At 38.9% G+C, this 13,626-nt stretch overlaps 1 protein-coding gene across 1 annotated transcript; it reads left to right on the top strand.

Annotated features, from left to right (window-relative positions):
* Positions 1-12,195: 12,195 nt before the first annotated feature.
* Positions 12,196-13,301, top strand: LOC147899257 (uncharacterized). The gene is made up of 2 exons (XM_087377808.1): positions 12,196-12,954; positions 13,260-13,301. Exons 1-2 carry the CDS (start codon positions 12,373-12,375, stop codon positions 13,275-13,277), a joined length of 600 nt encoding a protein of 199 aa, XP_087233934.1. The 5' UTR covers positions 12,196-12,372; the 3' UTR covers positions 13,278-13,301.
* Positions 13,302-13,626: the final 325 nt, after the last annotated feature.

Here is a 13,626-nt window from a genome sequence, read left to right as displayed (position 1 = left end):
TCATTGACCACCCAGCATTGTTATACTTGGTCAACAAGCCATGCATGACAGGATGCATCACCAAGGTGGACAGGATGCCCCTAACCAGAATCTTAACCGATCAACCCTTTGAGAAATGGGGCATCAATTTTATTGGACCCATAAGTCCAGCAACTAAAGGAACCGGGGCTAGATACATCATCTTGGCCACAGACTACTTCACCAAGTGGGTAGAAGGGAGAGCCACCATGAAGGAAGATGCAAGATCCAATGCAAATTTCATATATGAACAAGTTATCATGGAGTTTGAATAACCCTCAGAGTTACTCAGCAATCGAGGAACTCATTTCCTCAATGAAACAATAGCAATCATGACTAGTGAATTCATGATCATACATAGGAAGTCAGCTCCATGCTATCCTAGGGCGAATGGTTGGCTGAGAGTGAGAGTGCTTTCAACGGAAGCAAGAACGGAAGAGGGAGAGAGAGAAACAGAGAGCCACATCAGTTTTAGTGGGTGCAGAACACCCTAATCTTCTTTTTCATTCATTTATATATGTGTTTGAGTATTGTACATAACTTATTTGAAAGAAACGATGAGAGGGCAATATCAAAGTACTAGCTAGGTGGCTTTACAAGAATGAGCGTGTCTCATCAAGGAATAGCCCCCTCCTTTTATAGCCAAAAGAGGGGGTCTCTCCCGATTAATGCATCCTCCCACATGCATGGTGTGTGTGGAAAAGTCTCCCATGTGGGCTAGGCAGTTACGCACTCTCAATTGTGTGCGACAACCCTTTGTCTCAATTTTCCACATAAATCAAGCCCCATATCTCAAGTCTATGATACTCCCTTGGTCTCTTCCCAATTTTGTAATATGTTCAAACCTCTAGGAGGACAAGTGGAGGGTTGGCACAAGGAATCTTGCCACCTCATCCTACTTTCCCCATTATTTAACTTGCTCTCTTGGACCTTCTATACCTCCCCCACATGGGCCTATCCTATATGGAGGGAATAACCCAATATAATATCCATCTCCACCTATTTTATATTACTTCTCCCATAGACTTTGAGCCATATCTCACTAAATGCAGCCTAGGTAGAGGGGTGGCACATGGAGGAGCCATGCCACCTTACATTTTATAATATTACTACCATGGATTATGTACAACACACCTTATGGGTCCTCTTACGTGGAAGGGTGGCACATGGTTATGCCCTGCCACCTCAACCCTGGGCCCTATGCATACCATATTTTATTATACTACACACACATATTAATGCCTTTTACCTTAAACAATTTTATCCATAACAGTGGTTATAAAAAAAGAATTGGGATAGAGAATGAGACACAATGGGATGGGATATTGATTAGAGTGGCCCCAGCAAATGTGTCAATTGAATCATATGGCTCCTTATCATGTATACATTGTGGTCGTCCACCAATTTTCTTGGAGAGATGTTACTATGAAATGTAGGGCTGGTGGTGCTATATGCCCTAAAGGGATACAAAATATAATTGTCCAAGACATTATTCTGGAAACTTTATTGTCTAAAAAAGTGCAAGATGGGATTAAGATGTTGGATGTTGAGCTACAAGATTTGCTAAAACAATGTGAACCTTTTCTCGACAAAAGAAGGTAATTACCATAATATTTGTTATTGCATTGGTTTATTAAATTATGTTATTGACAATGAATATTGACCAACTTTATGTCTATATATAGATTATCAAGATGGATTGAGGAGGGTCGACATGACTCTCGACCTGTGTCAAATGGGCTAGATGGAAATCTGCCTTGGAAATTTGAAAGCCAATAGTGACAAGATACTATCCTATCTTGTCAGACCATGCTCTGGGTGCTTGCTTCAAGCCATACAAGGCTTTCTTCAACCTGCAAACAAACTCAAGATGAACAGCATGAACATAACCTGGTGGCTGCTCCATATAGACCTCTTCTTGCAAATCACCATGCAAGAAGGCACAAAGTGTAGTGTTTCCTGGACAATTGCAACATAGTTCATTCAGTAGGTGTCATGTATTTAAAATGTTTACCCAAGGTTCTGGTTCAGGGGTTGATTTGGTAAATAAAATGAGACCTGGAGGAGAATTGGGTCATTGTCGGGTGTTGTTTGACTTTGTGAAGCGAATGAAAGATTGGACTACCATGGCTTGCCATGTGTATAATCCTTTTATCCAAGAGTTGTAAACAATTGCAACTTGTGACTTCAAGGTGGAAGATACTGATGCACAAATTCTATTTTGGGATACTCTCAACAAAGTAATGGTTTCAGAAGGGTTTGATAATGCTGAATTCAAAGGGTTCATGGCAGATGAGGCCCAAGCCAACTGGAGAGCTGTACGTGCCACTTTCAATGGTGGCCCTAACAATATAATGGAAGGGAAAGAGCGTTCTTGCCTTTTCCATTGGGAGAAAAGTTTTCATCCCCATGCAAAGGCATGTATAAAAGTTGGCAGCCAAGAGGAATTTAAAATTCGATGTAGACGCTGGAAGGATGCCTCTATAGAGCAAGCTGTAGAAGTCGAAATGAGAAGCCTAAGGGCATGGTGGAATGTAGGCTATGCAAGTGATTCAGACTTGCCATGGCTTGGAAACTTGGTTTGCATGGTGGCATGCTAGGATTTCCCATTGGGGCCACTACATTATAGAGGTTGGTTTTGTATTTCTCTTGAGCTTTTTTTTATCATGTTAATAATTTAATTTTGCCATTACAATATCTCTACAATGCTTGGTTTGCAGAGTATGTTAGATAACAAGAAGTACTTGATATCTCGAACAAATCTAGCAGAGTCTATTCATGGTAGTTGGAGGGCTGGATTGAACCATGTCAAATATGTTGGTCTCTACAATGCCTCTATTAGTGACCTCTCAAATGCAATTTTACAAATCTCTAGATACACATCTTTTTTGAAGGGCCAGTTTATCGGAAGTGGGCCGAGTCTAGAGACCTTTAAAAAAAGATCTTCAAAATCTCAAATTGACATTAGTGCCAAAATAGTTGTTGATCTAACAAGTAATGTTGCAAAGGAAATGGGTGTTGTATCTGAAGTATGTTTTAATGATGGAGATGACAAGACTGTGCGAAGGAAAAGGCCAAAGTCAATGCCTTCAAATATATGTGAGGATGATAGTCACCAGCCCTGAGTACAGTTATGCAAATAAGAAAAGATACACCATGTCTCCAAATGGGCATTATGAAGAGTTCTTTTAACAAGCCAAGTCTGTTGCCAGGCTTGGCTTGGACAAGGAGGAAAATGTAACAAGCTTGTCAATATAAAGGATCGTGAAAATCGACGTGGAGTTGTTGCACCATCATTCTTTGGGAGGATTCAAACAGCAATTGGAGTGTGCTCCCAAATGATTTGATTTTGTGGAAATGATGTAACCCACACGTGGAAGCCATCAACTAGCATTACAGGTATTCCAGGACCATCACCAGGAAGGTGGAAGGTTCAATTAGGAACATCCTTGATAAGTGTAGAGATTGCTAGGTTGACAAGCTCAGGGTTTGTCATATTAGGAGTGTCAACTCCGATGGTGGGTGCAAGTTGTGCTTCACCAATTTAAGCCCATGATGAAACAATAGTATTGCATGAAGATCGACCTCGGCATTGAGATGGCAAAGCAATCAGATGGCAAAACAAAATCTCGAAAGAAATGGAAGATAGAATTCAGAGGTCATTGGTCATGAAATGCATTGTTAAGGAGGCAACAGTCATGAAGGCCATGGAGCATGCTGAGTTTATTGTTTCTACAGAAGGATCAATGCAAAAAGGTATTGAATACAAGGTTGACATTTCTCCATTTCCTTCTTGCAATTGTGAAGACTTCATTGGACAATCATGCAAATTGGATCCCTATATTCCATGCAAAGATAGTTATTACATCTTCCTTTCATACCTTGGATTGGATAGCAAAAATAATATGTTTGTTCACCAAGCCACCTTGAGTAAAAAAGAGATATTCCAGGCATTGTCTTGCATGCCTTGAGGTTTAGTTTTTGGAGACTGTACTTTCATGATGGTCAACAGAAAATGGAAGGGCTATTATAATAATCCTTTTTCCATGAGGATTTTGAACCACAAAAATGGTATTTTTTTGAAGACTGAACCTTCATGATGTTGAATACAAAATGAAAAGACATCTATAATAATCCTTTTTTCCATGAAGATTTTGAACCACAAGAACAATGTTTTTGGAGCCTTTTGCATTTCTCCTTGTGTAAATTTTTGGTTTGTTTCTATACTTGTTGATAATTGTGGCAGGACGCTTTGTAGGAAACTTATTTGAAATAACATGAACTCAACACATCTAGTAGCAAAATACCAAACTATGAGTGTAATATTGACTTAAAATTTGGCTATATTTGTTACATTTCCTTTTGTACCTTGGATTGGATATAAGAAATCCTTTTTTCCATGAGTAATTTGAACCACAAGGATAGTGTGCTAATTATTCTCCACTTGATAATTGTGGTAGGACATTTTGAAGGATGATTTTACATCACAAAAGTTTGAACATGTCTTCTATGTGATAAATCATGTCTTCATTTTCATTTGCATAGGTTGAAAACTTATTTCAAATAATATGAACATGTATTGGAATATACAACAAATAACAAAATAGAAAATATTGTGAGTGTATTTGACTTAAAATTGGGCTATATTATTTACATATTACTTATATGGATAGAAAAGACAATATTTTTTATCACCAAGCTAACTTGAGTACAAAAGAGATCTTGACATCATTATCTTGCATGCCTCAAGGCTTGGTTTTTGCAGATTGCACACCTTCATGATGTTGAACAAAATTTGAAAGGACTATTATAATAATACTTTTTGCGATGGAGATTTTGAACCACCAAAATAATGTTTTGGAGTCTTTTTCATTACTCCTTATGGAAACTATGGGCTATTTTGATACTTGATAATTGTGATAATTGTGATGGGATGCCTTGTAGGATGATTTTACAATCACAAAACTTTGAACGTGTCTTTTGTGTGAAAGTCATATCTTCATTTGTAGTGATGTAGGTTGGAAACATATTAAAATTGTCAATATAGAATAATTAGAAAACTATGAGTGGAAAATATTTTGACTTAAAATTAAGCTAGTGTAACAAAGATGCAGAATACTGGATTTTGCTAAGGTCGAATGTAATCTTTTTTTTTTTTGGTGGACTATACATCCCTTTTAATCAAAAAAGGGGTCTAGCAACTTCAAGATTTGTTTTTTGGTTATTGGTTGTTGTGGTTTATTAGTTTACAAGGATAACCACTTCTTTTATTGAGCAATATGGACCCTTTATTTACAAAACGGTTTCATAATCATGGCCTCATTTCATGAACTTCAAGAGTTAGAAAACTTGTTTAGTCAGAAATGAGGATATCGATTTCTTTTCTTAAGCAATATGACCCCTTTATTCACAAAAGGGGTCCATACACTTGGATTGTTTTCATAAACTTTGACACAAAAAAACTACATTCTGATCCAATTTGCTCAAATGCTCAGATGGTTTTGCTCAAAATTTAGAAATCCCCCCATAATATGAATTAGGAAAAGTGTAACTCTCATATAAATCTTAAAATTTCCAATTTATCTCTTCTATCCCTATTAAAAAAAAATAGAATTTTAAGCCTACTATTGCATAGATCATGAAATTTTGAATATTTTTCCCTTTTATAGCTCCTCAATCTTAGCTAAGGGGCAAAAGTTATGACCCATTCTTTGTAGGCTCTCCAAGGGTATTCCGCCGGCGGAATAGTGTTGGGGCAAGCTCTTCAAACTTTATTCCTTTAGCAGAATACACTCAGAGGGGCTATTAAAAAGACATTATATATTTTTCTTAGCTCATCCTAAGGAGCTGTAAAGAGGATATTTGCTCAAAATTTCATGATCCAGCCAATGGTGAAAGGAAAAGAAAGGATATTTGAAAGTCAAAATAAGTCGCCATTTGGACATTATATATGTATATTATATAAAGGTATATTTATATCTATCTCTGTTTATCAATATTTCATATGTAGGTACATATTCCTTGAAATAATTTGGAATTTTGTGCTCTCCAAAAATGACTTGAGCCTATATATTATGACCCTCCCACCGTTTGTCCGCTCGTCACTCGGGGGTTTTCGCTCAGAAAATGGAAACCCCCCTCTAAAGCCACCCCCAACACACACACACACACAAACACATGCACGCACGCACGCATACGTGTGCATGCACACACACACAGGTTTCTTATTGGTTTAAACTCATGGTGGCTACATAAATTGCCATATCTCCCCCCAGATTCATTTAGATTATTTTTTAATACACACACACAAAATATTCTTCTTACTCAAGCACATAAACCCCTCCATTTTCTCTTTTCTACTTTTTTTTAAATTTTCCCTCTTAATTTTTCTTATTTCATTCTACTATTCCCAAAAACCCCCAATTATCTTGTTATGGAAAATTTTCCCACTCTTAACTTTTCTTTTTTCATTCTGATGACCTTGTTATGATCATTTATATAGTAAACCCCCTCTTCCTAAGTATTGAGAGTATATTTATAAATTACTCCCCTTAATTATCTTATGGCACTCTACTTAGACTTACGTATAGGGATACTTACCTAATGGAACTCTTTTTTCTTTTTCTTATTTTTGCTTTATGTATAAGTTTCATATAAACCTCTCCTTTTTGCTCATTGTTTCTCTTTTTTAACTCATAAAACTATTCTTAATTTAATTATATGGCCTTTACTTTTTATTATTTTTCTAAATTAAAATTATCATTTGCAATGTAATGTTTGCTTTAGCCTTTTGGGCCCATTAACCTAACCTAAAGTAAATCTCGTAACTACATTACCCTAAAAAACTACACTATGCTTAACCTTGCGTATCGGGTATTTATACTGCTTTACTTTGTCATTTTTTCCTTGACTTGGAGCACACTTAGTGGAAAATAAGTCATAGATGTTTCTACCTACTTCTCTCCTATTGGACCACCGCCACCGGGGACCAACGCCACCTTTCTTTGGCCTAGTTGTTAATTGCTTACTGCTTAGTAGCTCCACTAATATTTATGTATGAGATCGGTTTTCCCTCACACTATGACCTGGATGTTCGGTACCTCCTTCGTGTTTCTTTATAAAATACTATGCCTCTGAGCCACCCTTCCTACTTGAAGCTCTCCTCTTCCCGTAAGCTCTTTGTCTGCCTTCTTGCTAGCTCTGCTCTTGGCTCTGACCCTTCTCTCAGCCACCTCTATATCAACTCCTCCTCTACAACATCCTCTGCAACCTCTTGGTCTTAACCACCTTTTTTTCCATCATTTGTACGATGGATGCTCCGTTCACTACTGGTGTGTATACAAGGATTGCCTTGTCTTCACCTTGCTTCAACTACTCATGTGGTGCTGCCTTTCCCTTCTCACCCTGGTGGAGCTCTCTTCTGTTGATATCCTGACATGATTTGCTCCCACCTACGTACCAGCTAATCCTTCATTCCCCTCCTTTTAGTATTGTTCAAGCTTGTGCTTCCCTATTCGCTCCTTGACCTCTCTAGCTTGCGCCCCCGTGCTGATGTTGCAACAAACTTCTCGGTGGTAGTTTATCCAACTATCGACATTGCCGTCTACTTCTCATTCATGCAAACTCTTGTCATTATGTTACAGCTGCTTGGTTTTTTCTTGGCTTACAACTCGACTCTAAGCTTTCATGGCTGGCTCTTGCTATTGTTGGTCCGTATGCATGTCACTCAACTGCACTTCATCTTCATTTGCAAGTACAAAGTGGGAACTTGCTTTGCGGGTTCTTTGGCTTTCTGTCCATCGAATTGCTCACTCGATTCTCGTCAACCTCTTTCCTTCTTTTTGATGAGCTTGGTCTCTCGTGTTCTTCTGGACAGCTTATGCCGCATCTAAGCCCTCTACCACTTTATAGTTGCTAGCTCTTCTTGTTGATTCCTGTGTTGCTCCATTTTTTCGCTTGAGCCGTGTTGTTGGCACAGCTCCCTTGGTTTGTTTTCTATGTTGTAACTTGATATATATATATATATAACCTTTAGTTGTGTGCCCCTTCTTTATTTCTTCGTTTGCTTTTGATTTAAGTGGTTTTATTTTAGGATTTCTATCTTAAGGTTCCTCCCCTAATAGTTTGGTGATTATTGATACTTCCTATTTTTCCTTGTTTTCTCTTTAATCCAAAATTTGTTAAAATTTTCTTTCAATTTTTCATTTATTTTCCACCCCCTTTTTAAAAAAAAGTTCCTTTAAGTTGTAATAGTTCTTAGCATTTAATCCTACCCATATTTACATACAGTTAATTACATTTATAGGTTCCTATATACACATTTATGCTCATTACAAATATATTGTCCTATATATGTTTATTCTTTTTTTTAAATCTCTTTACTTTAATATTTACATAGGACATTGTTTTGTAAATTGCTATTTTTTGAGCTCTTCTTGAGTTATTCACTTAACTTTCTAGATTGTAGGTATGATTTATCTCTTACCCTTACATTCATTTGGTTAAGTAATACTGTACAGTCTAGTCTCTTTATATGTATATTTATACTGTCACACTTAAATCTACTCTTATCTTACTTTTCCTATAATCATGTACTACTATACTTTTTAATGCCCTTATTTTTATTTTTCCTTCTCGTTATTTACCTTGGTATGGTTTTTTATATTCAGGAGCTTATATCTACTTTGCTTGCTATTTATTTACTTTCTTTATTCATTATATTTATTAAAGTACTTGCTTTTTTCATTGTTATATATATATATAAGTGTGGTTAATTATGGGTATGTATAGCACATATCTACGTAATGGTATGATCTTTTGATTCCTCACTTAGGTAAAAAAAATATTGTCTATCAAACCTTGTGCTTCATAATGTACTCATTTTCCCAAACATTTTTTTATTGTGTACTACAATTGGACTTAATTTTTTCCTTTTCTTTTATCAAGGATAGCAAAAGGATTCTCCACCTTTTATATAATTGTTTAACATGGGTGTGGATTACCCCATTGTCTTATTCATTATGGGTGTGGATTACCCCCCAATGCACAATAATTTCCATTCTTTCATTTATAAGGGTGTGGATTAGCCCACGTGTATCCTTTTTAAAGAAAAGAATCTTACTATCTCTTTTATGAATATAGGATCCCCCTTGTTAATTGTATTTCGATGCCCCATCTTTTGTATTCACTTTAGAATCTTAATAGGTGTCTGATGTCTGATTCTATGGTATAAGTGATAACAAGCTAGGGTTTACAGGCATTACCTGCCTTTCCTCACAAAACTATGATGTTCTAACACATTGTTTTGTCTGGATGGTAGCAAGTAAGTGAACCCTGACCTCAGAGCCTGGACTACCAGAGGGATTCTACACTTTTGTAAAACCTACCTTGTTTGGTTGTAGTACCTTTGAAATAAAATTATATCTCAGTTATTTTAAATGTTTAAATATCCATATTTGAATTATTTTTAAATTTTAATTGTTTAGCTTAAGCCCAATCTATGACTGAATCAATTGTATGGTTCAATTATTGAGGGGATAATGAATTCTAAATGCACACACACACACACATTACCAAGATTCAGATCACTTACTCTCTACACACACACACACTTATCCCACTGACCACATAACCACATACACACACTTGCACATCATCCTCTAGAGATGTACAGCTACCCCCCTTGTTCCAGGACCTCTCCTAAATGGATGGTTCACTTATGATCTTTGGTAATAAAAAATCTCCCCCCCCTTTCTTTTTTTCAGGACAATGTAAGTGATGGTTATGCTTACTTTAAGAAATGATTTCAAAATCTAGTCTTCCCCCTTGTTCTAGATTTTGGTGTGACCTATAAGCCTCTAAATGATCATTCTTATTTAGCTTATTAGTTGTATGGTTTGGGATTATCACATCGGATTTCTTTTTAAGGTTCTTTCCCTTTTCTTTTCGTGTCCCCTTTCTAGCTAATTCTCCTACCTAACCATCCCCCTACCTAACTAGATCCCCTTGTCTTAATCTATACCTAGCTAAAGAAAAACAATTTTCTTCTAATAATCAAATCCACTCCCCATTCTCTTGTTTTTTTTGGGATTCTTTTGTCTATATGAGGGCGGTAATTCTAGCTTAATAAATGACCTTGTATCTAGTCCTAACTTTTCATTACATGGCTTTTATTCTCCCATCGGACCTAGCTATAACTATTCCCAAAACCCCTAGAAATCTCAAACACTATAACTGTACTAAACAAACTAAAACCACCGCAAGTAAACTCTAACCCTCCCTACCTTACCTATGCAACTGCCCCACATCATATTATTGTCTATTTCTTTGTAACGGATTTTCTCCCCCTCCTCTATTTAGATATCGCTTCATAGGCCTCTACAAGACTGTGACCTTTGATACATGAGCATCTGGGTATAATGATAGAGGCGAGTCTTTTTTCATTCTCAGCAAATACACGATTTGCTATGGCATCCACAATTGCTCAGGTTGATTTATTTTCCTATGAGCATGATCTCTGTACTACTCCCATGTGCCCTTGCATAGTGTCACTCCTCCCTTGCTCCTGTCACTTCTTTTCAGTGCTCTTCATTTGATTAAACATATTGCTTGGTCGTCTTTTGCACTGTTGATCTGCTCGCAGTATCCTTGGCTGTGCTCTTGCATGGCTCTCTGTTGGCAACAACCTTCGTGTGCTCTTTCGTCTTACCTTCTCTACCTTTCTTGTTTGGATCTGGCCCCCTCTACTTTTACCTAGCACAGCTCCTTTGAAAGTCATTAAGGCAACCGTAGCTTACCTCTCTCCTTATGCAAGGTAGCAGACACCATATTCTCCACCCGGTTGTTGGAGATGGTGTGTAGGAAGACTTCAAGAGATAAAGAAGGGGGGGGGGGGAGAGAGAGAGAGAGAGAGAGAGAGAGAGAGAGAAGGTGGAGAAAAGGGGGGGGGGGAGGGCGAGAAAAGGTGGAGATTGTGTGTAGGAAGACTTCAAGAGATAAGGAAGGGGGGAGAGAGAGAGAGAGAGAGAGAGAGAGTCAACCACTTTAAAGTGTGCATTCAAGTCCATACTGGAGCTAATGACCATACTGGAGCTAATGAAGAGAAGCAACGTATTAACATATTGTCCAATAGGAAAAATGCTCTTGGGCAGGCAAAAACTATGGACCTAATTAGCAACTCACTAACCAAGACATCCCTTAGGACAATTGGAGGGCCAAAAATAGGAGGATTTCTAGGAAAAAGAGAGAGAGAAGGGAGTAGGTCCTCGATGAGTTTTATTGGGCATTTCAATTAGTTAGAGGGAGGCGGATGGCGGATTAAGGTAAGCTTTCTAAACAAATTAATCGAGAGAGCGAATAACCTAAGCTATATGCAAAAATTTTATGCTCTTGCAAACCGGGGAAGAGATTCAGGAGGAGAAGGAGCATGGTGACAGAAGGAAAAAGGGATGGCGACAAAGGGAGATAGGGGAGGGGCGATAGGGGGAGGGTGGTATGGGGATGGAACGATTGAGAGGAGAAGAGGGCCCAATCAGCAGAAATATTATGATGGAAGGAACTATTTTGAGGATAAGGAAGCTCAAATCGAAGTGAATGCAGCACAATAGCAACTGGCAAAGCTGGGTTGAGGATCCGTAGGGGCATGGAGCGATTCTGTGTGGAAAGGAGACAGATTGTGGATCTCTCGAAATTTTGTGCTGGGAATTTTCTATGAAAATTAGCTTCAATATATTGTGTGGAGATGGTGTTTAATTTGTGAGCTATGAAATTCTGAATTACTTACATTGGAATAAGTTCAAAGTAAATAAGTTCACTAAGGTACCTTTCAATGGAGGCCAAAAATGCAAATACAAAATACAAGCAGTTTCTTCATCTTCCTCGCCGCCCGTAGTTTTGTCACCTCACTTGGTGAAGCTCCGTGGCTATGGCGTCCACTGGAGAATCTCCCTCATCTCCTTTCTAGATCGTGCGATATTCCTCACCAATCCATCCCCCTACAGTCCCCGGGTCCCCTTCAATTACATGTCCGTTTTGCGTGACGCAGATGGCCTGCCGGCTTCCTCATCACCACTTCCTCCTTTCGATTCTCTGCGGATTAATCTGTTGGCGCAAGCTGTATTGCCTCCCGTTTGTGCCGTTCAAGAGCCTCAAAATTAGCTAGATTACTGTTTTGTAGGATCTATGCAAGCTTTAGTAATTTTCAAGGCTGCAGGCGTTTTGGATCGGGGTAAAGTATCCGTTCCACGTCGCCCGTGAACACAACTGGACTTTATAATTTGAAGGAACGCGGCACCATGATCTCCATAGCCGTCAGTGTTGGTGCCGAAGGTATTGAGCTAGCAGCCCTCGGGAATCATGGCTCCAGAGCGAAAGCTTCATGCTGTTCGATTTGAGACGCTGCTCGGTTTTGCTCCCTCCTCTCTCCCTACCCTTGCGGAGAGCGATCTAAACGATCTTGACGAGGAGGATGTTTGGGGGAATGACCGTTGGATTTCACAAGGTAAAACGCACGAATCTTTCAACTCTGGCACCTCTAGGTCACTCAACTCCAGTTTTTTGGTTGCCTTCGATGGTCGAAGAAATCGGGGCTTATATTCTCTTTCGTCTCGCGATCGAGTAGCCGCAGCACCCTTGACACGAGGAGGGGCTTCTGCATCACATAGGGAGGGAACGCCGGGCTGGCTAACCAGTGGCGCTCGAACGATACGCCAGAAGGCTGGCAGCCCAGATAATGCTGGGCACGGGATTCCTCGATCTGCTCCTATGAAGGTTCCTGACTGGTCAAATGCCTCAGGGATAGAAGCCAACGATCACGATGGCGAAGAGACGCTTCCTCCGCATGAGTTAGTAGCCAGACAATACGCAACGGGCGATGTCACGGCCTCCTCGGTGATTGAAGGAGCTGGCAGGACGCTGAAAGGCAGGGATATGAGTCGGGTAAGGGATTCTGTCTGGAAGCAGACAGGCTTCTTCGGTTGAGGGATGCGAGGTAGAGCCACATATAGATATATAGTATATACATAGATGTAACGCAGATCACGACCTTCTCAGTGATTCAAGGGGCTGGCAAGACCCTGGAGGCCTGGGATATTAGTCACGTAAGGAATTTTTGTTTGGAAGCAGACAGGCTTCTTCGGTTGAGAGATGCAAGGTATAAGATATAGAGTATCCTCGAGGTTACATTTACATAGAAGTCGTAATGCGTTTATTCTGCTGATGATGTTAGAATGGTCTGTTTGCAGATATGGATGACACAGTAACAGAGAGAGTCTTCTTTAGTTCAGGTGCAGATTGAGTAACTGAGCTCCTGAAGAGCATAAGCTTTTGTAGAACAAGCTAAGTGTTGCTATTTCAGTTAAAACCTTTAACTGATATGTGGCTTGGCTTCTGGGAATGCAGTGCCGATTAAGACATACCTGTTTATGGAATAATTTTAAGCTCGTGCTGCATCTGCCGTATACTTTTGAGAGCGCACATACAAATGCATGACAGGTTTTGCTTTCTATTGAGATGGATTAATTTGCCTGTGATTGATTATGCATGGCTTAACTGAAGGAAATATAGTTTTATGTGCCTACAATTACAAGGTGCAAATAACTGTGAGATTTG

The sequence above is a fragment of the Dipteris shenzhenensis genome, chromosome 8 (assembly GCF_047967505.1).
Source record: "Dipteris shenzhenensis isolate YYH24624 ecotype China chromosome 8, Dip_SZ_1.0, whole genome shotgun sequence".
In the NCBI taxonomy this organism is placed as follows: domain Eukaryota; kingdom Viridiplantae; phylum Streptophyta; class Polypodiopsida; order Gleicheniales; family Dipteridaceae; genus Dipteris; species Dipteris shenzhenensis.
The sequence above is the reverse complement of the archived record's forward strand: the minus strand, read 5'-3'. Positions and strand labels throughout refer to the sequence as shown.

Bases quoted from the DNA above. Each gene is read 5' to 3' on its own strand.
- LOC147899257 (XM_087377808.1), top strand. From the start codon at position 12,373: ATGGCTCCAGAGCGAAAGCTTCATGCTGTTCGATTTGAGACGCTGCTC.